The following is a 23,155-nucleotide window of genomic DNA, read 5'->3' on the forward strand; positions in this document are numbered from 1 at the left end:
GAACAGACGGAAGTGTTTGACCCAGGGGCGGAGGGATGGACGGCGTTGAAGGATGAGGATTCCGAGGCATGGGGCTGCTTCTGTCAGTTCCAGTGGCGGGGATGTTGTTTCCGGCGAAGGGCCGGTGTGGGGATCGAGTCCGGTTGGTGTTGATGAATCTACTCTGCGCGTGGTAGGGGCCTGTGGCCTCGACCAGGGCCGTGGCAAAAGCGAAAGACAGATCATCGGGAAGGATCTGAAGGACTTAGCTTCACGTATAGTGCATAGCTGTCTCGACCTGTCACTCAATGAGCTGACGGAATAGCTATATTGGATTCTTCCGGTTACATGGTTTTGATTACACTGACATAGAGCCAGCACCAACACTCTGGCGACTCAACATTAGCCATAAGCCTTGGTAGAAACGATGAAAACGATTACGTCCGAGGCAGTCGAACGTGCTGCTCTCACTCGGCGAATGTCCATTAAACACGACAACAGCTTTTCTCACATAAGAAGACCCCGCCAACAGATATCTTCCCTCTACATCAGACCCGCCTTAACCGTATGCCCCCAACGAAAATCCACCAAATAAACGCTCGCTATTACTCCAACACGCGGGAAGCCTTGCTTGGCCACCTGTCACGACAGGCTTTACCCGCCCGCCGCGCGCCCACCATCCATCCCCGTCGGCTAGGGAAGAACCCGACATTAGTCGAACCTTGTCGTACAAGAGCTGATGAGCGGGAAGAGAGTAGGAGGCTCTGTCTAGGTGTATCCTTGTGTCCTTTCAATCCGGATTACTGGGTTGATAAGTGCCGGATTTACTAGGGACTGCTGGGTTGCGGGTTCCCACCGGTTCCAGGTTCATCGCTTTCGTAACTCTATCCTCGGCCATCCGAAATCTAGATAAAACTGGTTTGCCATCTTTCAACATATTTCGCCTCCCATTCTGTCAGGATATGTCTCGTGCAAATTTGTCAGCTCAATAAGATGATGATGTCCCGTTGGTGGAAATTCCCATATTCTACAATCCTCCGGGCCCCCGGGCCCCGGATCTCACAAGTCGCAATTCCATCCGAGTGTATCTCACACGTCCGCCCCTCCGCTTCCGCGGCCGTGACGCGGTCCCACACCCACAGGTCCCATCTAGTCATAACTGCCCGTACCGAACACTTACCGGCCCCGGCTTCTCAGAAGTCAAATCACCGCTGAAATCCGAACTTGAGAAAAGGCCAGCCTTTCGGGGCGATGCGCGGGAAACTCTATCACTTGAGGTGAGGAGAGAGGGACCACCCTCTGGTTATGGCAAGACTTGAAGTAGCGCAGGAGCCACCCACCCATCCACCCACCGGGGACCCAGAACAGAGAGGGAGGGGGACAAGAATACAGACTGGAGGAACGGCCGCGTTGCGAGCAGTTTGAGAAAAGGTTGGGATGATTCGTGGACAGTCTTTCCCGCTGTCTTTGTAGCTACCTGTGTGAATGTCCTGTCTTTTCTTTATGTACCTGGTTCGTGCTCCAGGTAGAACGGCGCCGAGTCGGCGAGTGTCTTCCAGTGTTCCGTTTTCCTAGCAATCTCACGGAAGAAACGTTCAGTGAGTGCTGGCGAATGGCTGTTTTACACATGAGCATGAAGCGAAAACAAGAAGTATAGTTTTTTTTTTTTTTTTTTTTTTTTGAGAAATGAGGTAAACATAGCAGTTCCTAGTCGTGATACTACGTTGAGAGGTAGCAAATAACTTGTTTGCTGAGCGGTGAAAGCTCGGTTCCAGTAACTAGGGTAGGTACTTCACATAAACATCACAGCAAATTTGAGGTTCCTGAAATATCAATGTGAATCTAGACGTTCAAGTCGTCTTGCAGCTGTCATTGAATCTTGTAGTACTACCCTTCCTTGGGATCATCAAAAGTTCACCCCCGCATCCTGCGTCCGATACGTCCTCGTCACCCTCGGATCCCACTTCATCTTATTCTGCCTCTCAAGCTCCTGCTGCCTCTCCACCTCCAGCTCATCAATCTGCGCAAAATTCCGCCTCTTGCGGAACGGCCACCGGCCCTTGCGGTACAGCATGCCAATCACCAACCCAAAGATCAACACCCCGCCCACGGAGCCCAGCGCGATGGGCAGCGCCGGCATCAGCTTCACGTTGCTGCCGCCCGAGGTCTCGGCTTGGCTGGGCGAAGCGATACCGCCGCTGCCGGTGTTGGTGTTACCGCTTGGTGTGGGTGTTGGTGTTGGGGTTGGGGTGAGGCTTAGGAGGGGTGTGGTTTCTGGTATCACGGGCGGCGGGGGCGGAGGGATGAAGGATGGTGTTGGTGAGGGGGTGAGGTCGCCGCCGCCTGGTGTTGAGATGGGTATCACGCCTGGGATAGATGTTGGTGAAGGGAGTGGTGGTGGGTCGGAGAGTGATGGTGTTGGTGTTGATGTTGCGTTTGTAGTGGTTGAGATGATGAATGTTGTGAGGGGTCGGGCGGAACTTGATGGTGGTGGCGGCGGCGGCGGCGGCGGCGGTGGTGAGGGTGTTGGCGTTGGTGTTTGTGAGGGCGTCTGAGATGGCGTTGGTGTGTTTTGCCTTACTGGTGCTGATGAGGAGGAGGATGATGATGAGGATCTAGCAGGCAATGATGATGATGGCGTCGCTTTTATTGAGGGTGTTGGTGATGTTTGTGCCCTTGTTGCTCCGCTCAAGGTGTTTGGTGTTCCTGTTCCCACTCCCGTCTGCCCTCCGAGGCTTGTGGGAGGGGTTTTGGCGTCGGGCTGGTTTTCGGCCATGATGAAAGAAGATGGTTGAGTCGGGGGAGTAAGTAATTATCGCTGCCGTAGTTTGTGGAATATGTTTGGTATGTAAGGCCGTTTGAGTATATTCGTTGCGTCGTGGTAGATTATGTTCAGTGTAAATCGAGGTCCTTGTTATGTCGTAAGGAAACCCTCTGAATAGCCTCGTAACCAGCTCGAATGGTGGTGAGGTATGATGAAATCCTGATGTCGAAACAGGTTCAGTATCCAAGAATGACCGGGTAAAGGTCAGGTGATGGCGTATTTTCCGATGTAAGTCGATCCAGCGGCTCAACAATCGCCCTCTCTATTCCCTCTTGGTCCCAGTTGTCTTCTGTTCTGTTGCCAAGCCTCGGAAGCTGTCAACGTAGAGGCCAGTTCAAACAAGGCAAATTAAACAATCAATAAACATCATACAATGTCAGTCCCAAAATAAATAAAAGAGACCAAGGCGCTTACCGTCCCAGAAAAAGAGGGCTGGGGATAGGAATCTTTAAACACAGATGTGCCTGGTGGCCACGTACCCCCTCCCTCTTACAACTCTTACACTCTTCGGAATATTTCTGACAGAAGTACATGGCATGGTGCCATGTACATTGTATACCTACCCATCCCTCGTCTCTCCCTCGGTCCGTCGTTCACAGGGAATCTCTTACGGTTTGAACCCCCCCATCATCCGAGAAACCTTACTGTGAGAGTTTTGGCTGACGTGACGCAGAGTCGGGACAGTGAGAGAGGGCGCAACTCACACTCCTCTTCCTCTGTGCGTTATGTGTGTGTGTGTGTGTGTGTGAGAGAGAATAGGTAGGTAGGTATGTCAACGACAAAGATGAATGTACCAGGGATCTCCAGGGGTCGCAACCGTCTCACAATGGTATTGATCCCTGCACGCCAGTTGGAGGCTCAAGCGCGGCTCCGATGCACAGTCGTCTGCAGCACTAGACTCAATGTGTCTACCTACCTGGGCTACCTATTACTCCGTACTTGACGGACAAGAAGCGTGTCAAGCCCGTCCCGCAAAAACAACTAGTAACAACTAACAGCCAAAGATGGGTACAGAATAATGTGGTCTTCGGTAGTCACGTCTTAGTCTCACTCTTATTCCCTCCCCCCCAGGGATCTAATGCCCTCCCCGCGCAGGGTTGCTGCCAGCCCGTTTCAGACGTGAACTGTTTGAGTTGGTCTTCTTCAGACCAATGAAACCCTCAACTCTTCCTTCGTCCCACCTTTTCTCCCGCCCTTCCGGCCGCCAAACCACCCCCTCTCCAGGTTCATCCCTCACGTCCCGCCAATGTCTCTTTCAAAGTTCCATCAGCCCTTTTGTCTCTCTGAGGCTCTCAGTCTCTCGGTCTACGGATATGAAAGTCTCTGGACAACAGGCAGTTCGATCGGGGGTGGCCCCCATTGTCTAAGCACAGAAGGGCAAAGTGGGGAGTCCCAACTAGACTAACTACTGGCGTCACATTCAAATCCGACGCTGCAACGCAAAAGAGCCTATCGAACATATCCGTTCTCAAAAAGGTAATCAGGGTATTGTCTCTCATTCCCTAAAAGAGTCACGAGAAACCGGACTAATGTTGTTAATCCCTGGGGGACGAGAGAGAGAGAGAAGAGGAGAGAGAAAGATCCTCCTCGTCTCCTCTTTCGCATCAACCCACCGCTGCCCGACCTGACGTCGGAACACCCCCGTCACGGCGTCACCTGTCAAACTCGCCCTCACAACTCCAACCTCGAACTCGGAAACTTGCATGATCCCCGCGTCGCAACCCATAACCGTCTGTACTCCGTTACCCCCCCGGCGATCGCACACTTGCTTGCACCGGTTTTCAGGTTTTCCTGAGCAGACTGGTCGCCTCTGCAGGCCTCCTCAACCCCAATCCAGCCATCTCTAACACCGACACGCCGTCAAGTACGGGCATTCAGGGAGACCATAGAAAAGGGGAGGGGGAGTTGAGGGCTTTGCACGATCTCCGTTCGGTAACCGGCCACGGAACATTTTCCTTCTCTGCACTGGCAATCAGGCAAGACTCTTGCTGTCTTGTTGCTATCCATAGAAACCCTCTCCACATCCTTATGCCCTACCAGGCGACAAGAGGAACAGGGCCTTCTTCAGCGTCTCCCATGCGTTCGGTTGACTCGGCACGCTGCCCCTGGTCCAGCTTGCTGCTTGGCTTGATTCCGCATGAAGAAAGAGGCCTGTCGACCCCCTTCGGCAGTCAAGACCTTTAAAACGTAGTTGTCAAAACAATCCTTTGACAGGGTGTACGGAGTAGGAGAGGAAGAAAGGACAAGGCACCTTTCGGTCGCCCACCGAGAATCTTACGACACAAGGCAGGGCGTCTGTTCGGGCGGTGGGCGACCCGGGCCCGAGGTCGGGCTCGTTCCGCTGGTCGAGTTGTACTCTTTCTTCTTCAGATTGATCATAATGCTACCCACCTTATTTACTTGATCTCGCCCATTCCGCAGAGGAGGAAGGAGGGTAGACACGTCATGTAGTAGCAGTCCGTCCCAACGTTGGGTGTGCACTCTCTCACTTGGTGATTGGGACGCCAATGTCAGAGATATACTGAATGGTAATAGTGCAACTATAGTGATCGAGGGTTGCACCGTCGATCGTCTCTTCTGGGGAAGCCTCGGTACCATCCACTGGAAGAAGCTACGTGGGATGTTTTCTTTGAGGATGTCGCGGTATGCATGCCTATTCTAGCATGGCGCCGCATCATTGCGAGTCTCAACCAACTTTTTTCGAGATTTGGAAATCAAGAAAATCTGCCGAGGTCTAGGAACTTCATTTACGCTTCATCTTTGCTTTTCCTTTGCGTTTCGAACGTATTCGGGTTCTTTTCCGGCGCAGCAACCGCGGGCCCTATGCAGTTGATGCCGTGGGAAGCGTCAAAGCGGCAGACTGGGAAGACAAACGACGTACGAATCCGAACCCGCTCCACGTTTTCTGGTTAGTATTTGTGTTGTTACAGATGGCCTCGAGCTAAGAGGCTGAGCATCGTGGGATTGTGTTTATTCGTCTTCTTGTCAGAAGCAAGTGAGCTTTGCGAAAAATTTGGACTATGCAAAATAAGAAAAGAATAAATGAGGCCCATGATGACCGTCTCGAAATTCACGTTGCAAGGGTAGAAGTGATGAACAAGGCATTAGATATTTCCTACCATCCTAAAGCGCGTAACTCAATACGACAATAAGCCGCGTTTAATTAGTATCATGATTTGGTATTGCGACTTTGTGTTTTGCAATGCCGTTCAGATGCCCCAGCATAGTATTGCTGGCTATCTTTACCTCTTCGCTCCCCATGAAATTGACTTACACGGGAATCATCCCCATACTCCATCTTATCACCGCGCAACTCCCGATCAGAGAAGACGGGGAAATGACCCACAACTCCAGAGTCCCACCGCTATCTCCCGCCCGAGGCTGACTGACAGGATGCCGAGTGATTACCACGTAAGGATACGGATATGCTTATCAGTCGCACCATCTCCTCGGCGAACCTCAGTTGGACGTCAATCATCCACCTTCTCGTCTCCCTCAAACTCTCCCGCCCTTAGTAACGTGAAGAGCACATCATTGCCTTTACATGACTTGGAGGCGTATGATGCCAGCTCTCCGCCAGTGTGAATACAATCCCTCCCACTACCCTATACTCGAAACAACTGAACTCTTCAGCTCCCCCATAAATAGAAAGCAACAACGCTAGAAGGAAACAAGAAACATCCATCAAAGCCCCCCCCCCCAACGGCCATGACGCCACAGGGCCCCGCCAACGGCTCGCCGTTCGACCCCACAACCGCCGCACCCGCGCCCGAAGACCGCGACGAACCACCGGCCAAGCGGACCAAAACGCAGGCCTGTTCACGGTGTCGACGGCGAAAGGTATGTTACTGTTGCTTCCTGTGGACGCTGTGCGTGAGAGCCAGAGACATTCATTCTCTGGTACCCTAGAGCAGCACCATCACCATATTTGAAACAGCCACTCGTTACCCAAGTTGGGTTACCCTTTGACGCCGATCATCACAACTCAAACCCCACCATTCCAAAAGAAGAGGAAACCCGAAGAGAGAGTAGGAGAGAGAGAAAGGGCTGATAATCCTCTACTGCGTACAGCAAAAATGCGATGATCAAAGACCCTGCGCCAACTGCGCCAGGTCAGGAGAGCAATGCAACGAGGCGGTGCTCCCGTCGTCCTATCAAACCCGGCCCCCGGGCCCCGGGTTCCCTCCGCTGTAAGGCTCCCCCCTCCCCCCCCCCTCTCCCCCGGTTACCAAAACGGAAACATCTACGGATGGTTTCACGTTGTTGGCTGAAAGAGGGTGATTTGCGACGATTGATCTGCTCCGCCGATCTGGTCCAACTTCCTGGTTCTTCCCCTACTCATTGTCTGATACTGATGCTGCGGTATCAACCCCCCTCGTTAGGAGTTCGGACCATCACCATCTTCACCACCACAACCACCTCCATCCATCAACACACACGCCCCTGGCCTGGCTGGGTGACATCGCGTCGTTGGAGGAGCGCATATCGCGTCTCGAGGAGACCAACGCTCGACTTCAAGCGGTCGTCGACGACAATCGCAACGGTCATGACCATGCGCAAGAGTCGTCGTTACCATCATCGTCGTCCCGCGTGCATGAAGCATCTCGCAAACATCACCACAGTGACGAGGAGCATCACCACCGACGCAGGGTCTCATTCGCATCGGGACCGGGACCGGGGCCGGGACTCGGACCAGAAGCCTCGCTCTCGAGGAGCTCGCCCGCCATTGGCCTCTTGGCTACCTTTGCTCGCTCAGAGGAAGACAACCCACCAGCACCATCACTACCGCCTACTCCATCATTCCACGGTGGTGGCAGAGCCAACAACACAGCACAGAGGCACGACCAAGAGGTCCCCCTCGACATCGCAACAGAAGCCTCCCTCTTCGACACCTACCAAGACAAAGTCCACTGCCGCTACCCCTTCCTCCGCCTCGACGACTTCCGCAACCCAGCAAGGCGGCCAAAGGAAGCATGGGCGTCCTACTTCACCAACATGATCTTCTCCATAGGCCTCCTCCTCGAGAAGCCTCACTCACAAGACTGGCCTTGCCATCATTCTACCTATCAGGAATGCCTCCCTCCTAGCCATAATCACAGTTACACCCACCAAACCTTCTACCGCCTCGCCGTGACAAAATACCTCTCCCACGTCTTCGCCCTCCAAGACCGCCTCCTCCACATCCAAGCCCACCTCCTCCTCGCCATGCACGCGATATACTCCCCCTCGACAGAACGCATCATCTCCATCGCCTCGGCAACGATGCGCTACTGCGTCATGGCCCAGCTCCACCTCGCCGACGCAGAACCACTAGTCCCGTCTGCTTCTTCCACCTCTGACTCCTCCTCTTCATTTCAAGAAACTGCAGCAACAAAGCTCAGAATCCAAATGCGCCGCCGCGTCTTCTGGTCAGCCTACACCCTAGACCGCGCCGTCGGCACAACATTCGACCTCCCCTTTTCCGTCCCAGACTACCAAATCACGGTCAAACTCTACGCAAACATTGACGACGCCGAGTTGGATGCCGCATGTGGCACCGCCTCCTTTCCAGACCACCATCACCACCCGCGCGGCCGGACGAGCGTCTCGGCCGCCCTGCATGTAGTCTACTGCCGCCAGATCCAATCCGAGATCCTCAACACGACCCTCCACCGTGACTTTTCTACACACTTCAACAATCTCCCTCACTGGCGGCTCCGCGTCCTGGATAAACTAGACCGCTGGCGCGCTCTCTGCCACCGGTACGCCGATGCAGACGCAGACGCAGACGCAGACGGCTCCTCCGGAGGTCTGGGCTCCCACTCCCGCCCCAACCCCGGCCCCGGCCCCGGATCAAACACCCACCTCCGTGCCCGCACCCGCACCCGTACCCGCACCTTCACCCACCCAGAATGGCTCCACATGATCTACAACTACTCCCTCGCAATGCTCCACCAACCAACCCGCATGACCTGCCCGGGCCCAGCAGGCGACTGGACCGTCAAATCCTGCATCCAAGCCTGCCTCATCTTCCGCAAGTTCCAGCGGTGTCGCGGCCCCCACGATCACCACAACCACGCGCCGCCCATCGCGGAACTATGGCTAGGTCTCGTGGCGCAGTTCAAGTGCGGCGTCGCACTGCTGTACTGCTTCTTCGCCACGCCGCCCAGGGCCAGGACGGAAGCGTACGCGGCGCCCGAGGCGGCGGAGGCCGTGAGGGCGTGTAGCGTCGTTCTCTCCATCCTCGCGGAGCGGTGGCCGCAGAGTGTTTGTCTTAGGGATGCGTTTGATATCTTGGCGAGGGAGGTGCCGCTGTTTGAGTTGAGTGTACCTACCAACGTAGCAGACTCAGCAGCAGCAGCAGCAGGAGTAGGTCCGCGCAAAATGAGGTCCGAATCAGCGGATGCGCTGATGGCATTGATGGGCCAGCTTGAGATTATCGTCGTGCACCGTAACACGCTGCGCATGATTCGAGAGATGGCGCTGGACGAGTTCCCGCGTCCGCTGTCGCCGGTCGGCCCAGAGTCTCGGGTTCAAACAGAGGAGTTTCTCGCCAACGCTACGGCGACGGCGGCAGCGACAACAACAACAACAACAGCAGCAGCTCAATTCGGCGAAGAGGCCTCGCCCTCTTGTACGCGGACGAGCATCACGGGTGACATGTTCCAGCCCATGACGCCTCACTTCTTCCAGTCGAGCGTGCCGGGCCTTGAGGCGGAGGGGTTCGATCTCGCTGCCCTCGGTTTCCCTGGCGACTTTGATCTGCTAGATGCTTGAGTCATAGGTTCCGAGAGTACGAGCACGTTATCAGAGGTACAATTGAGCATGAGCGTATGATGATACCCAGCATTGCTCAGAGAGAGAGGGGTGTAATTCGTGATGGTCACGGCATGTTGGCCAAGACTGACGTCTACCTTGCTGAGTAACTAACGCCGATATCCATGGATTCTGACTCGGGCAAGCACTGGGAAAATAACTCAATTGAGTGCTTTCCCAAAGAGGCTCGTTTTCGGCTTTTAGCCAACCTGGTGGGGAACATCTCAAAAGTACTCCGTAAACCAAATAAACTCGCGGGACTTACGTCACTGACGCCCCAGTGACGTGACGTGACCCCCCGATCCCCGAGAATGGATGCTCATCCGCGGGGTTGAACTTTGCAATGTATCCCCGTACTGTTCCTCGGCCACTCCGCCCGCATCCGAATCAAAGTCATTCCACGGCCGCTTAACGCCGTACTTTGATGGGGCCGAGCGGGGAAGCCATCCAGGTTGATTTCAAAGCCCCGCGGTCTCGTCTTCCGTACCAAACATACAATCCTATATAGATCGGTTGTCTCTCTCTCTCTCTCACGAGACGTTTTGCCATATCTAACCACACTCGAGTACATCACGACGTACCTTGCTCAAGCAAATAAGCTCCACGCATTCTTTTTTAGATAGTCAACGTCCACAGCAAACACAGCCCATCATGAGCAAGCACGTCCTCATCCTCGGCGGCCACGGCAAGGTCTCTCAACACCTAACCCCCATCCTCCTCCAAAAGTCCTGGACCGTAACCTCCATAATCCGCGCCCAAGACCAAGTCCCCGCCATCGAGAAGCTCGGCGCCGGCCAGTCATCAGGCAAACTCAACGTCCTCGTCCGCAGCATCGAAGACGTAACCACCCAACAAAAAGCCCAAGACATCCTAAACGAAGTCAAGCCCGACACAATCTTCTGGTCCGCCGGCGCAGGCGGCAAAGGCGACCCCTCCCGCACCTTCACCATTGACCGCGACGCCGCAATCCACTTCATCAATGCCGCCGTCGCCACACCCTCCATTAAGAAATTCATCCTCGTGTCCTACCTCAGCTCCCGCAAGACGAAACCAACCTGGTGGTCTGATAAAGCCTGGCAGGACGCCCTCGACGGCAACAAGAAGCTGTACAACTACTCCCTCGCCAAGATCGCCGCCGACGAGGCCCTCTGGCAGGAATCCCAAAAGAGAACCGATGGATTTGCGGGAATCAGTCTGAGACCTGGTTTGCTGACCGAGGAGCCTGCGGGCAAGATTGAGTTTGGAAAGACAAAGGAGGCAAAGGGCACTTCGAGTCGACAGACCGTCGCCGAGGTCGCCGCGCTCATTGCCGAGAATGACAGCTTCACGACATCGTGGGTAGACTTGCTGGACGGCGACGAAGACCCCAAGACTGCCGTTGACAGAGTTGCAAAGGAAAAGGTGGACGTCGCCGTGGGCGAGGAATTCTACAAGGCTTAAAAAAGCATATCCACGCTTTGGAAATTTGTCATTAATAGCTCTTTCATAATACAGCGAATCTTGTTTCTCATCATGTCATCAGAGCAATGTGCTTGAGCTCCCTATCATCGTTTGTTAGCGTCAAGACGAAAACACGTTCAAGTGATTGTGTCACTTACTCTTGCACCTGTTGTCCCACCTTCATGGGCGCATACTCGACCTTTTCGCCCTCGTCCCTGCCCAGGTTAAATTGCTCAGCCCTGACCTTTTGCGCCTGCTCCGATAGTTGAGGAATAGGAGTGAGATCGTGGTCTGATGACAAGTGCCAGAAGAACGTCGACGAGATGCGGACGAGCGGGCGATCGGGGAGCTCGGCTTTGCGGCGCTCAATCACGGCGAGTGTCTTCTCATTCACCACAACCTCGTGGAAGCCTGCCTTGATGAGACCTCCCGTCAGATGCTCCAACTGCTTTCCGGCCTGGACGAGCAAGTAGTTGCCCTCGGGAATCTTCACGGCAATTTTCTTTCCCGTGTTGCGCGCCCAGATGTGCAGGCCTGGGTACCGAGACCGACCGTGAATGGTCAGGAAGTTCAAGTCTGTATGGAAGCCAGCAAGAATGGTATCCGGCTTGCCGTACTTGACCAAGTCGGAGGCCGTTGGTGCGAGAAGGTGAGGTCCATACTTGCCAGCAGAGCTAAAAGCATCGGCAGGGAGACCCAAGCCGACCGCCGCCATCTCTGCCAGGCCCGTAACGGCCTGCTTCATTGAAGTCCCCCACTTGTCCATGGCAGGAGGCCAACGCTCGCGAATGTGCGGGGCTTCGGGAACGACGTTAGGGGCGTTGAGTCCTGGGAACTCGGTCTCGTACGGCGGGTTCTCGGCCATGCGCCAGAAGAAACGGCATTTTGGGTCGGGGTCGTGTGCTGTAATGTCGAGAGGGCGCTCAGATTCTGCCAAGCGCTGGATGACCTGCAGGCAGGGCTCGTCAACTGCACATTTGGGCTTCTCTGTATCCTCAAGAGTGACGCCGATCTGGTAGCTCAGCTCTGGACGCTCATCCTTCTTGAGCTCTTCGGTCGGCTGGGCAAAGTAGTCCTCGAGCAAGTCGAGGAAAGTAGTGTTGTCGGATTCGGCGACTCGGGAGTCATGCAGGACAAGCGCACCATAGGTGATGAGGGCAGTCGCAGCCTTTTCGCACTCGTCGCGGAAAGCGGCGGAGTCGCGCGGCTCATTGAGGAAAACATCGAGGTCGACTATAGGGAGATCCATGGGGAGGTCCTGGGCGGCGGCCATGGCGGGCAAGTGGTTGTGCAGGGTCTTATGAAGTTGAAACTTGATGAATCGCTTTGTTGATGTTGTGAGAAAGCGACTGTGGCTAGGATATAATGGGCAAACAATGTGTATCGCTGGTGGTTATTGCCAGAGGTCGCTGACGAGGGGCGGAAATCGCTGGATTTTGTCTCGTGTCGCTGTGCATGTGAGATGGTCGAGATGCGCGTGTGGTGGGGGTTTAGATGGTCGCATGGCCCACCGGGCGCCTGACCGGAACAGGCAGCTCACTGCCGACCTAGACCGTTGAAGATGGTTCCTGCGCTATGGTGTTGAGCACATCGTGAATGCCAACCAATCCCGTCCTTTCGTCGGGGCTCTCCGGGTCGTGTTAACGGAGGCCCATCCGGCGCGCCGAGACCACGACTCCATGCTGATTTCCTTTCAGGCTGCTACCATTGGCGGATTTCTCCCGTTGGAAGCATTTCGTTGCGGATCTGGAAGACTCGATGGGCTGACTCGGGGAAGCGTGGAGTGCGGAGAATCTGGACCAATTTTCAATGTCCGTTGATTTCCGCCGGCCATCGCCGGTCCACGCCTATAACCACTGGTCAGCAACGTAGTTTACCTTATTGAATGCCTGGAATTATTCATTTAGATTCGAACCTTGACCCAGATCTGGCGTCGCTTGCTCATTGCATATCCGAACAATCGTTTCCCGGAGCAGCCCGTCCAGCTGCGCGAATCGAACACTTCGACTACACTCAGTCTTCCTTGGAGTCGTCCGCATCTTGAGGAACTTTTCGCGGCCATTCGGAGCAAATGTCGATCTCCTCTCGCGGGAACCAGAGTTCCAAGAATAGGTATAACAAGTAGTCAACGATGGCACAGAGACAAAAGAGCTTGCCAGCCCAGATACCACAGCCGTAGTATCGCTTGAGTCGATCGATGAGGGCGAAAGATCGCACTCGACTGTTGCCGAACGTCGAGGAATTAGTAGCGTCGTAACCATAGAATTCGGCTTCGCTGAGCTCGCCAGTGATTCCCTGGTACACACGCTCGGTGCGCTCAGCAACGTTCGTCCACGAGTACATCTTCTGGACTTGCTCATGGAAACGTTCCGTTCGGATCTTGTTTGCTCGTAGTGCAGCAATGGCCCTTCCAGTTGCAGCGACCAGGTCGTCTTCTTCTGGCTTGGCGAAGACAGTCATGTGCGACGGTAAGACCTCAGGAATACCACCGACCTGGGTGCATACCACGTACAGCCCGCAACTGGCTGCTTCTACAATGACAGTGCCAAAAGCTTCCGTCAAACTAGGGTGGAGGTAGATATGGCCGCGAACCATGACATCGCGGACTTCTTCATGGCGAATAGGACCCAGCATTTCTACCCGATCTTGCAAAACATTTTGCTCAATCATTTGCTCGAGGTCAATGGCCTTGGGCCCTGAGCCTGCAATAATGAATCTCGTGTTTGGGTGATTCTCGAGGATGCGAGGGATCGCAGCCGTTAAGAGATCCGTTCCCTTGTTATAGAAGAGACGAGATATCACGACGATTGTTACTACATCGTTCGGTCCCAGATGATGTGCGGGGGGCGGGTTTTGGCCAAATGCATTATTGGCGTCGGTAGGAGGATAATCGAGTGGACGGAAGTTCTCAGACACGACGGCGTTAGGTATGACTGAAACCATGAGGGGATCTAGAGATGCTCGGAGAACAGTATTTTCCTTGCTACAATTTCAGTTAGTCTTGCCCATACAAGAGTGGACGCGCGGCGCAATTACCAGGTATGGCTGACACAAATAACGTGGTCGACGTCACTCAGGGAGAACTTGAGAATCTTGTTTGTCAAGATGCTGCTGGCATCGGCGAATCCAAAGAGCGAGTGGTCCGTAAAGACAGTCCGTAGACCCATGGTCCTCGCATGCAGAATAGCTTCATGGCAAAAGGTGCTCAAACTCGCGTGGCCGTGGACGATCTCGATCTGTTCTCGGATGAGGATATTGCGAATGATCGGAAATGCTGAAAAGACGGTTGGGAAACTAGCCGAACGGAATACGACGAGGAACGGGATGTGGTAGACTCGAAGGCCGTTTGTCAAATTTCGAACACCGGTGCGGCCCTTATACGCATGGGTGATGATGATGACTTTGTGCCCACGATCGATGAGCTTCGTGGAGAGCTGGTAAATGTGACTTTCGACTCCTCCTGGTTGCGGGAAGAAGAAGTCGCTGGCCATAGCAATATTGTATGTTCGAGCCATGTTGTCTGTATGCTCAGAGAGGGCGGTGGTCACCTAGAAAAACGATGTTGAAGCATTGCAGGTTGTCAGACGCGAAATCGCGAGACAAGATCTGTCGTCGCAAAGGGAATATATAGGTGAAGTGTATTCTTCAAGGTCCTGCTCTGTCAAGGTAGCGTGGGGAGGTAGGTAGGTACCTTGCGCGATGGAAGCTTAGGGGGAAGCTGCGGCATGGTGCTCCGATAAGCAAGATGTGGCAAGCGGTAGAACCTGGCAGAATTGCGATAAGGAAGTCCATCCAACTTTTTTTTGGGACGGTGCGACAAGTGCCCCTCCAACACTTGAGTGTCAAGCCTCGCTGCGAAAACAGAGGTGCGCACAACGTCAGGAACGACTCTACAAGGTTCGCGAGAACCCAATTGACACCATGTACGCTCGTTACGTCCCATCCAAAAAGAAGGAGGCCCAGGCGCCTGTCGAACCTTCGCCGCCGCCGCCGCCTCCCCCAGCTTCAGAGCCATCCGCGACACCAGCTAGCGAGCCAGTCGTGACCGAAGGTACCACAGCGGCCGTTCCATATGCACGATTTGTTCCCTCCAAGAAGCCTCGCGCTTCCATTTCAAGTTTTGCACCAGAAATCAACGACGTGCTCTCTCCGGCAACGAAGCGCAAACATGAAGAGCCAGTCGAGACCTTAGATACCCCCGTCAAGAAGAAGAAGTCAAGAAAGTCAGAAGGTGATGCTGTCTCAGACGAAGAAAAGACGACATCAAAGAAGTTCAAGAAATCGGGATCAGAAGGCACGAATTCGGAAAAGAAGAAAACGAAAAAGCATGTATCGGAGGTCCCGGCTGTCGAGGCTGGTAGCGACGGGGAGGACACCAAAGAGAAGAAGGATAAGAAAAAGAAGAAGAAGGACCGCGGACAGGATGAAGATGCAGAGGATGACGCCATCGACAGAAGACACAAGGACGTCTTGGCCAAGGCTACAAAGTACTTGAAAAAATCAGCAGAGTTGATCGCCAAGAACGAAGCCGCGGACAAGATGGATGTGGACGAGGAGGAGGAGAAGGAAGAAGAATACGACTTGGTGCCCCTTCCACAACCCGAACCGACCGCCCTCGATACCTCAAAACCCTCATACGAGACGCTCCCAACTTGGCTCGCCGCCCCGATCCGCGTAGCTCCCGACACACGGACGCCCTTCGCAGACATTGGCATCAACCCGAAAGCAGCCCAGATTCTCGAGTCAAAGGGTTTCAAGGACGCCTTTGCTGTGCAGACGGCCGCTCTTCCCTTGCTTCTACCGTCATGCAAGCATCGCCAGGGCGATCTTCTCGTTGCGGCGGCCACTGGTTCCGGTAAGACGTTGGCATACGCCTTGCCCATTGTGCGCGACATCAGCCAAGGCGCCGTGACGAGACTGCGTGCCCTAGTCGTTCTGCCGACGCGTGAGTTGGTCAAGCAGGCTCAGGAGGTTTTCGAGCTTTGCGCCAGCGCATTCGACGGCCGCGAGCAGAAGAGGGTGCGCATTGGTATTTCCATCGGTAGTCAGCAGTTGAAGCACGAGCAGACCAGCCTCGTCGAGAAGGGGGAGAAGTACGACCCTGAGGCATACCGCGCCGCACACCAAAGGGAATTGGAGGCATGGAAGAATGTTGAGGACACGGCGGCGGAAGATGAGGATGTAGCAGTAACGAAGCCGACCGCCGGGTCTCTCCCGGATCACGTTGTCGACTACACATCCAAGGTCGACGTCCTAATCTGCACCCCGGGAAGGCTCGTCGAGCACATCAACCTGACACCCGGCTTCTCACTAGACTACGTGCGTTGGATGGTTGTCGACGAAGCCGACAAGCTCCTCGCTCAAAGTTTCCAGGGCTGGCTTGACACCGTCATGCCCAAGCTCAGCACCAACAAGTTCAGCGCTCGCGATTTCCCCGACTCAAATCTGAGCGGCGTACGCAAAGTCGTCCTCAGTGCCACCCTGACGCGAGACCTTACCTTGCTGAGTGGGCTGCAGCTTCGGAGGCCGCAGCTCATCGTCTTGGAAGGCGACAAAGCCGACGGCACGGCACCTATTGCAGAGCATACCCTGCCCACTCTGCTCAAGGAGTCGGCCATCAGAGTACACGACGCGAACCTCAAACCGCTCTACCTCATCGACCTCCTTCTCAATGGCCACCTCATGTCCGACACCGCTTCCAAGACGGACTCCAAATCGACTGCGGAAGACGACGCCGCATCCTCATCAGACGATTCCTCAGACTCCAGCTCCGACTCCGACTCCTCCTCAGACTCGGATTCCGACTCGGATTCCGACTCGGACTCGGACAGCTCCTCGGACGCCAGCTCAACAGCCGCCGCCACAACCACCTCCAAATCTCCCTCAAAACCCTTCACAACAACAGCCCTCATCTTCACCAAATCAAACGAATCCGCCCTCCGCCTCTCCCGCCTCATCTCCCTCCTCCACCCTGCACTGGCCCCCTCCATCGCAACCCTCACCTCGACCCAAAAGACCTCGGACCGCCGCCGCGCCCTCCGCGCCTTCGCCTCCCGCCGCCTCCGCCTCCTCGTTGCCTCCGATCTCGTCGCCCGCGGTATCGATCTGCCCCTCCTCGACAACGTCATCAACTACGACCTCCCCGCCAGCGCCGCCGGCTACGTTCACCGCGTTGGCCGTACCGCGCGTGCCGGCCGCGCCGGTGCCGCCTGGACGCTGGTCGAGGACGGCGAGAGCGGTTGGTTCTGGGGCAAGATTGCCAAGCCGAGCAGCGGGATCCGCCGCGCGGACAAGGTTGATCGTCTGCGTATCGGGGATCCCGACAGTGGTGGTTTCGAGGAGGAGAGGGTGCAGAAGTATGAAGATGCGTTGGAGAAGCTGGGCAAGGAGGCTGGCGAAGCTAGGAGGCAACGATAGTGTTGGATATAGCGGTGTCTCGTATAATAATACCATTTCAAAGCATGTGTTGCCTAAGATGCTCCTGCTTTCACCATTTATATTCGGATCAGCTCATCAAGAGCCACGACTGGCACACTTCATTCTTACGAAAGCGAGTTGGTACAAATTCTCGCCCCGGCACATTGTTGAGATGTAAGCCTCTCTAGCTGAACGTTAGATCATCAAGATATCTGAGCCCTCTAGGTTTTATTCATTATTGTATCGACTGATCCATCATCACTTCGACTATTTTTGTGATATGTTATATGTAAAGCTATCAATGTGGACATTAAGTGCACTTGCCAAGGAACCAGCTCCCTATCAATAACGTCAGCATACCACACTTAGTACGCAACCCGAATCACGACCTATAGAAAGAGATCCTTGAAGACGTACCTTGGTAAGATTTACACGTCAATCCACTGTTGCACACAGTTCCGGAGTAGTTGACATTGCACCAATCTAAGCCACAGCAAAACTCCCATTAGCAACTCTGTAGACCTCTTCTCTGGGGAACCTCAAGTCTCATGCGGGACATTTACTAACCTCCCTTGCGGCGCTGACCCCAGCAGACGTATTCCGACGAGCCGGTGTGAGGCATGCAGTAGCCACTGAGGCACTCAATGTTGAGCTGGCACTTTGCTCCATCGCCGCTCAGAGCGAACGCGGTGCCGGCCATCTGGGCGACGAAGAAGAGGGAGGAAGACAGCTTCATTGTGTCGGTTTGATGGGATCTTGACTGGGTAGGTGTGGGATAGCAAGGTGTTTGGGTTCAAGTACCAGTTGTCGAAACGGGATTGTTTCTGATAATCAAGTAGTTATATAACAGTTCATGTGCAACGGTTAACCCCCATCTCCCCATTCTTTCTGTGTTAAATTTGTGCGTGGCCTGAGCTTCTACTAAGTGATGGCCTGACTGTGCCTACTCCTAATTTGATCTTCTTGTACGAGGTCATACGGATACCGTTGTGCCCACGATACAAGGGTAAGCGGTGACGCCGTCCCGGCGGGCGGCATTGTGGAGTTTCGTTCTCGTGATAGCTGGTATTAGACAGTGAACAGGCGACTCATGTAATAAAGTTGTCGTTTTCTTACCTCCAGTCGAGTCCTAGTTGCTAACTGGACCCCACTAGATCATTAAAGCTTTCTATTATACTTCGAGACTAGCAGCCGTTTACCCTCAGCCTTTTTGACGATCCGTATTACGGAGAGTAATCTCGGGGAAGTGGGAGAGAAAGTCTATGAATGCGAGCGGTTTAATCCATCTCAACGACCCGTGTGGCACGGATAGAAAGGCATGGTCTTTTGCAGCAAGTCTTAACTGTTTTTAAACGCTCTGGACCGTTTATTGTTTTGGTCAATCCAGAGTTATTGTTCAACTTTCTGACTCGCGCAGTTCGCTCGGATGCGAGAAGAACTCGTAAGATGACCTAGAAAGTACAGATATGAGCACGCAACTACAACATCATTTCCATGTCTCTACATTACAAGCTGCATCTTCCCGGAGACTACGGAGCTACTGAAGCCATAAACGTCAAAGCCCTCGACACAAAGTTCAGGTTCGCCTAGAGCTCATGTCGTGGCTGGCGGACCTACCAATTCCCTCTCAACCGTAGTGCATCTATTGGCGCTGTAAGAAGACGTGATTTAGAAGCGTCCGATTGAAGCTGATGAAAGAACAAGTGAAGGTGCAAGTGAAGGAGACACGTCATTCTTCGATGAGCTCTCGGCAATTCTTTGCCGGTCAGCAATCAGCACTTATGATACGGAAAGCTTTGAGTCATGCCATTTTTCCGAACCCAGGAGAATGAGTGCCTTTGATAACTTTGTTGGAGGTCTCGAGAGTCGCTGTTTTTGAGATCTCAATGGAACCACCTTTGCTCCGAACCAGGCGCTCTGATCATCATGGATAAGACTCCACGAGTGATGTTGCCGTTGAAATCGATGTAAGAATTCATGGCCAGTAAGCAGTGTGCACCCCATCCATCCACTTGGGGGACACTTCTCCCACTACGGGGAATAGACCGAGATACACGGCTCGAAATCCTTCCAAAAAGTGCTCCAGCAAATCAACGTCCTCGAGAGACTCATCCAGGGTACTCAGTGACTCTTCATCACAGCTCGTTCCAGTTAGCCTACCTCTGCACCTCACGTTCACAAGATGAAGATAATAAATCACGCAATCAAGGAAACCTGTCATTATCAAGAAAAGACCACATCGCAACTTGCTTCATTAACTTGCAACACTCGATTGACTACAACCCCCAAGTTCTTATATAAGCCGCCCACGATCCTTGGCAATCCAGCATCAAAACTCTCAATCCATCAACACATACACATCCACATCCCAAAATCTCAACTCCAACACCGAATAACACCCACCTTCAACCTCACACTCCCACATCCCAAACCATGCCCCCTTACAAAGTCCAACCCGTAACCCTCGCAGACAGCCCCGCCCTAGCCCACAACAACATCTCCGCCTTCTGGACAAACCCAAACTGGAACCTACTCTGGCCCAAAAACACAACCCTCGACTTCCTCATCGCCGAAGCGACAAAGCGCCTGCCAAACAACCTCTTGCGCGACACCGCCGCCCTGCGCCACCAAAAGGCCGTCGACACGCAAACGGGCGAGCTCGTGGGCTACGCGCGCTGGGAGCTGCCGGCCGGTCACCGAGACGCGGTGGCGTGGGCCGGATCCAAGATTGCAGATGATGCGGTGAGCGAGGAGGAGAGGAGGGCGATCAAAGAGCGGGCTGACGCGGCGTGGTGGGAGCCGATTGATATGGACGGCATTGATGATTGCGTTCCGCAGAAGATGCGGATTTTGGCGGAGAAGCCGTATATCAGTGAGTTCCCGTCGGTGTCATGAATAGAAACGGGAGTGGCCCCCCGGACTTTCGGACTTGAAATTCGGGGCCGGGGCCCACTGCCCCTCCCCCTTCCCTTCTGAGACCTTGAGCTAAAGTTTGGATAAAGGCCTCGACTACCTTGCTGTTCATCCTGATCACAAGGGCAAAGGGATCGCGACTGTGCTCGTCCAGGAGGGAATACGGCTTGCTGAGGAGGCGGGAATTGACGTCTTTATCCTGGCTTTCCCAGCCGGTTTGAACGTGTACAAGAGGCTGGGCTTCAAGGAAGTCCACCGCGGCTACCAGGACGATACCAAGTACGGCGGCGAGGGCTACTGGGTCACGCTGTTGACGTATGAAGTCAAGAAGACCAACAGTACGTAGGAGCACTTCTTGGCCAGCTCTCACTTGGAGAGGAGAGGAAGGGGGAAGAGAGAATGCAACGACGTCAACAATGATGAGACGAAGCCAGCGAGATTGATCGACGCGACATACATTTCATAGCTATTTTTAACAGTCTCATTCATACAGACCAATATCCCGACCACTCTCCGCCTAGAACCGCGCCTCAACCTTCTCCTCCGTATCCTGCAAAGCCCAATCACTCCTCTTGGTCTTACTCCTCACAGCCGCCGCCTGCTGCGCCGTGAACCCCTTGGCCTCGACCGCCGGGTTATACCCGAGCTTGTTCACCTTGCCCACCGCCGCCGAGTCAATCGCCGGCGCCTCCTTTCCGTCCGCGCGACGATACACCGTCACCACAACGGCACCGCCGAGACCCAGGTTATGCTGCAGCGCGGCTTTGGTCCCCTTGACGGCGCGGTTATTCGCCCAGCCGCGCAGATGCCAAACCAGCTCAGCGCACTGCGCGATACCCGTGGCGCCTAGCGGATGACCCTTGGAAATGAGCCCGCCCGACGGGTTGACGACGTACTTGCCACCGTACGTGATATCCCCGCGCCTCACCAGCTCATGCGCCTTGCCCGGCTCCGCCAAGCCCAACGAATCGAGAACAATCATCTCATTCGCCGAGAAGCAATCATGTAGCTCGACGACCTGGACGTCCTTGGGCGTGAGCCCGGCCTCGCCCATGGCGGCCTTGACGGCGTGCTGCGTCATCTCGAAGCCCATGAGATCGATGGCGGACCGCGAGAAGAGCGAGGGCGCGTCGGTGGCGAGGCACTGGCCCGCGACGAGGACGGCCTGGTCCTTGAGGTGGGGCCGCTCGTCGAGGAAGGCCTGGGAGACGAGGACGGCGGCGGCGCCGCCGTCCGAGGTCGGGCAGCACTGCAGCTTGGTGAGGGGCGCAAAGATCTCGGGGGCCTTCAGGATCTGTTCCTGGGTGTAGACGTCCTGGAACTGGGAGTAGGGGTTCTTTGTGGAGTGCTCGTGGTTGATGCGGGCGATTTCCGCAAAATCTTCAGCCTTGGCGCCGTATCTACGCATGGCATTAGTTTATGTGTTGCCCGCAGCTTGTAGAGCAAGAAAAAGGACATACTTCTCCATGTACTCCCGCCCAGCATTGCCAAACATCTGCGCAGCACCAGGCGCGTTGGTGATGCCCCGCGTCTCGGCCATCATCTTGATAGTCGTGCCCGTGGGGTTCTCCCGATCATTGAAGAAGCTCTGCAGCGAACCGGGCATCATCTTCTCGAAGCCGACGACGAGCACGCAGTCGGCGGCGCCGGACGAGACGAAGCTGCGGGCCATGGCGAGACCTGTGGACCCCGTGGAGCAGTTGTTGTTGACGTTGTAGATGGGGATGCCCGTCATGCCGAACTGGTAAAAGACGCGCTGGCCGCAGGTGCTGTCGCCGTAGCAGTAGCAGGCGACGCCCTGCTCGACGTCGTCGTAGTTGATCTGGGCGTCGAGCATGGCCTTGACGCCGGCCTCGAAGCCCAGCTCCGTGTAGTCGACCTTGCCGCGGGGCTTGATGAATTTGGTCATGCCGACGCCGAGGACGTAGCAGGGCGCCTTTTGGCGTTGTTGTCGGGGCGCCATTTTGTATGATGTGTGATGTGTGTAGAGTGTACGGGTTAGATGTAGGGGGTGTTCCTGTGGTATGTATGGTTGTGATACTTGAGGTAGCTTCTACTTGAGCTCGATGGATGATGGTCTGGGAGTATTGAGGGTTGCCAATCTCAATGGTATAGTAGAGAACGGGAAAGGCAAACTGGAGAGACAATCTGGGGTAGGACCTGGTGATATATTCCCCCCGGCTATTTAGAAACGATTAACAAGGTATACAGAGTCTGTCTTTCATGTGCTCTGCGAGGAAATAACAGATGAAGTTGGCAAGCTTTCGCCTCCCCCTCTTCCAGCACCGTTTTCTTTTTTACCCCGGGAATACGGATAGGGATGAGCTTCTCCAGCTTTCCTCTCTCCTCGAGCTACGGATACCTTGCAACCGCCTACCGCCCGCCTACCGGCACAAATTCCGCACTATCCGCTGTGACTTTGTGACCAAACCCAGCGTCAAAACACACCACCTTAACCCACAACTGGGATGTAACAACGCTGCAACGGGGGGATCATTGGGGAGCTTCGATGCGGGGAAACAGCGTCTCGAAGACGCAGAATGCCGAGGCCCCGGCCGCTAAGAGACGGTCGAGCAACTCGAGCTTGAACCTGCAAGCTGTTTCCCCCAAAGATTGTGGCCAATCATGTTGCTTGCCGAGGTAAAAATCGGTCCCTCTTTGCTAGGGCCCTTTTTGGTAACCTTGTCGTCGTCGAACACTTTGGGGGACTAATTAACCAAGAATGCGACGAAATGCTGACTCGAATAGGTGATTCAGACTTTGTGGGTTTTGCATATGATATTGTAT

The 23,155-nt window shown here is 54.6% G+C and overlaps 10 protein-coding genes across 10 annotated transcripts; 4 read left to right on the top strand and 6 right to left on the bottom strand.

Moving 5' to 3' along the window:
- Positions 1–1,689: 1,689 nt before the first annotated feature.
- Positions 1,690–3,051, bottom strand: BDP55DRAFT_249132 (uncharacterized protein). Its single transcript, XM_060566262.1, has one exon. The coding sequence runs from the start codon at positions 2,753–2,755 to the stop codon at positions 1,886–1,888; it is 870 nt and encodes a 289-aa protein (XP_060426390.1). The 5' UTR covers positions 2,756–3,051; the 3' UTR covers positions 1,690–1,885.
- An 861-nt stretch (positions 3,052–3,912) lies between these two features.
- On the bottom strand, positions 3,913–5,567 carry BDP55DRAFT_673002 (uncharacterized protein). Its single transcript, XM_060575562.1, has one exon. It carries the CDS (start codon positions 5,399–5,401, stop codon positions 5,078–5,080), a length of 324 nt encoding a protein of 107 aa, XP_060426391.1. The 5' UTR covers positions 5,402–5,567; the 3' UTR covers positions 3,913–5,077.
- Positions 5,568–6,511: 944 nt separating this feature from the next.
- Positions 6,512–9,559, top strand: BDP55DRAFT_634899 (uncharacterized protein; the record flags this gene model as incomplete). The annotated part of the gene is made up of 3 exons (XM_060572724.1): positions 6,512–6,643; positions 6,875–6,993; positions 7,186–9,559. The coding sequence occupies 3 exons, from the start codon at positions 6,512–6,514 to the stop codon at positions 9,557–9,559; spliced, it is 2,625 nt and encodes an 874-aa protein (XP_060426392.1).
- A 345-nt stretch (positions 9,560–9,904) lies between these two features.
- BDP55DRAFT_249151 (NAD dependent epimerase/dehydratase) lies at positions 9,905–11,165 on the top strand. Its single transcript, XM_060566263.1, has one exon. It carries the CDS (start codon positions 10,250–10,252, stop codon positions 11,036–11,038), a length of 789 nt encoding a protein of 262 aa, XP_060426393.1. The 5' UTR covers positions 9,905–10,249; the 3' UTR covers positions 11,039–11,165.
- BDP55DRAFT_249161 (uncharacterized protein) lies at positions 11,074–12,647 on the bottom strand. The gene is made up of 2 exons (XM_060566265.1): positions 11,197–12,647; positions 11,074–11,139 (listed from the first exon to the last, which is right to left on the bottom strand). The coding sequence occupies exons 1-2, from the start codon at positions 12,309–12,311 to the stop codon at positions 11,109–11,111; spliced, it is 1,146 nt and encodes a 381-aa protein (XP_060426394.1). The 5' UTR covers positions 12,312–12,647; the 3' UTR covers positions 11,074–11,108.
- Positions 12,648–14,714, bottom strand: BDP55DRAFT_249160 (uncharacterized protein). The gene is made up of 3 exons (XM_060566264.1): positions 14,075–14,714; positions 12,954–14,021; positions 12,648–12,885 (listed from the first exon to the last, which is right to left on the bottom strand). The coding sequence occupies exons 1-2, from the start codon at positions 14,551–14,553 to the stop codon at positions 13,052–13,054; spliced, it is 1,449 nt and encodes a 482-aa protein (XP_060426395.1). The 5' UTR covers positions 14,554–14,714; the 3' UTR covers positions 12,648–12,885; positions 12,954–13,051.
- Positions 14,715–14,959: 245 nt separating this feature from the next.
- On the top strand, positions 14,960–17,455 carry BDP55DRAFT_558331 (P-loop containing nucleoside triphosphate hydrolase protein; the record flags this gene model as incomplete). Its single annotated transcript, XM_060569791.1, has 2 exons — positions 14,960–15,309; positions 15,400–17,455. 2 exons carry the CDS (start codon positions 14,960–14,962, stop codon positions 17,453–17,455), a joined length of 2,406 nt encoding a protein of 801 aa, XP_060426396.1.
- A 140-nt stretch (positions 17,456–17,595) lies between these two features.
- On the bottom strand, positions 17,596–18,270 carry BDP55DRAFT_249185 (uncharacterized protein). The gene is made up of 3 exons (XM_060566266.1): positions 18,023–18,270; positions 17,873–17,938; positions 17,596–17,794 (listed from the first exon to the last, which is right to left on the bottom strand). The coding sequence occupies exons 1-3, from the start codon at positions 18,189–18,191 to the stop codon at positions 17,766–17,768; spliced, it is 264 nt and encodes an 87-aa protein (XP_060426397.1). The 5' UTR covers positions 18,192–18,270; the 3' UTR covers positions 17,596–17,765.
- A 1,366-nt stretch (positions 18,271–19,636) lies between these two features.
- On the top strand, positions 19,637–20,779 carry BDP55DRAFT_673019 (acetyltransferase). Its single transcript, XM_060575563.1, has 2 exons — positions 19,637–20,327; positions 20,458–20,779. The coding sequence occupies exons 1-2, from the start codon at positions 19,889–19,891 to the stop codon at positions 20,712–20,714; spliced, it is 696 nt and encodes a 231-aa protein (XP_060426398.1). The 5' UTR covers positions 19,637–19,888; the 3' UTR covers positions 20,715–20,779.
- BDP55DRAFT_615902 (nonspecific lipid-transfer protein) lies at positions 20,780–22,614 on the bottom strand. The gene is made up of 2 exons (XM_060571261.1): positions 21,829–22,614; positions 20,780–21,768 (listed from the first exon to the last, which is right to left on the bottom strand). The coding sequence occupies exons 1-2, from the start codon at positions 22,329–22,331 to the stop codon at positions 20,886–20,888; spliced, it is 1,386 nt and encodes a 461-aa protein (XP_060426399.1). The 5' UTR covers positions 22,332–22,614; the 3' UTR covers positions 20,780–20,885.
- Positions 22,615–23,155: the final 541 nt, after the last annotated feature.

This window comes from Colletotrichum godetiae (genome assembly GCF_030913485.1).
Source record: "Colletotrichum godetiae strain CBS 193.32 chromosome Unknown BDP55scaffold_38, whole genome shotgun sequence".
Lineage (NCBI taxonomy): Eukaryota > Fungi > Ascomycota > Sordariomycetes > Glomerellales > Glomerellaceae > Colletotrichum > Colletotrichum godetiae.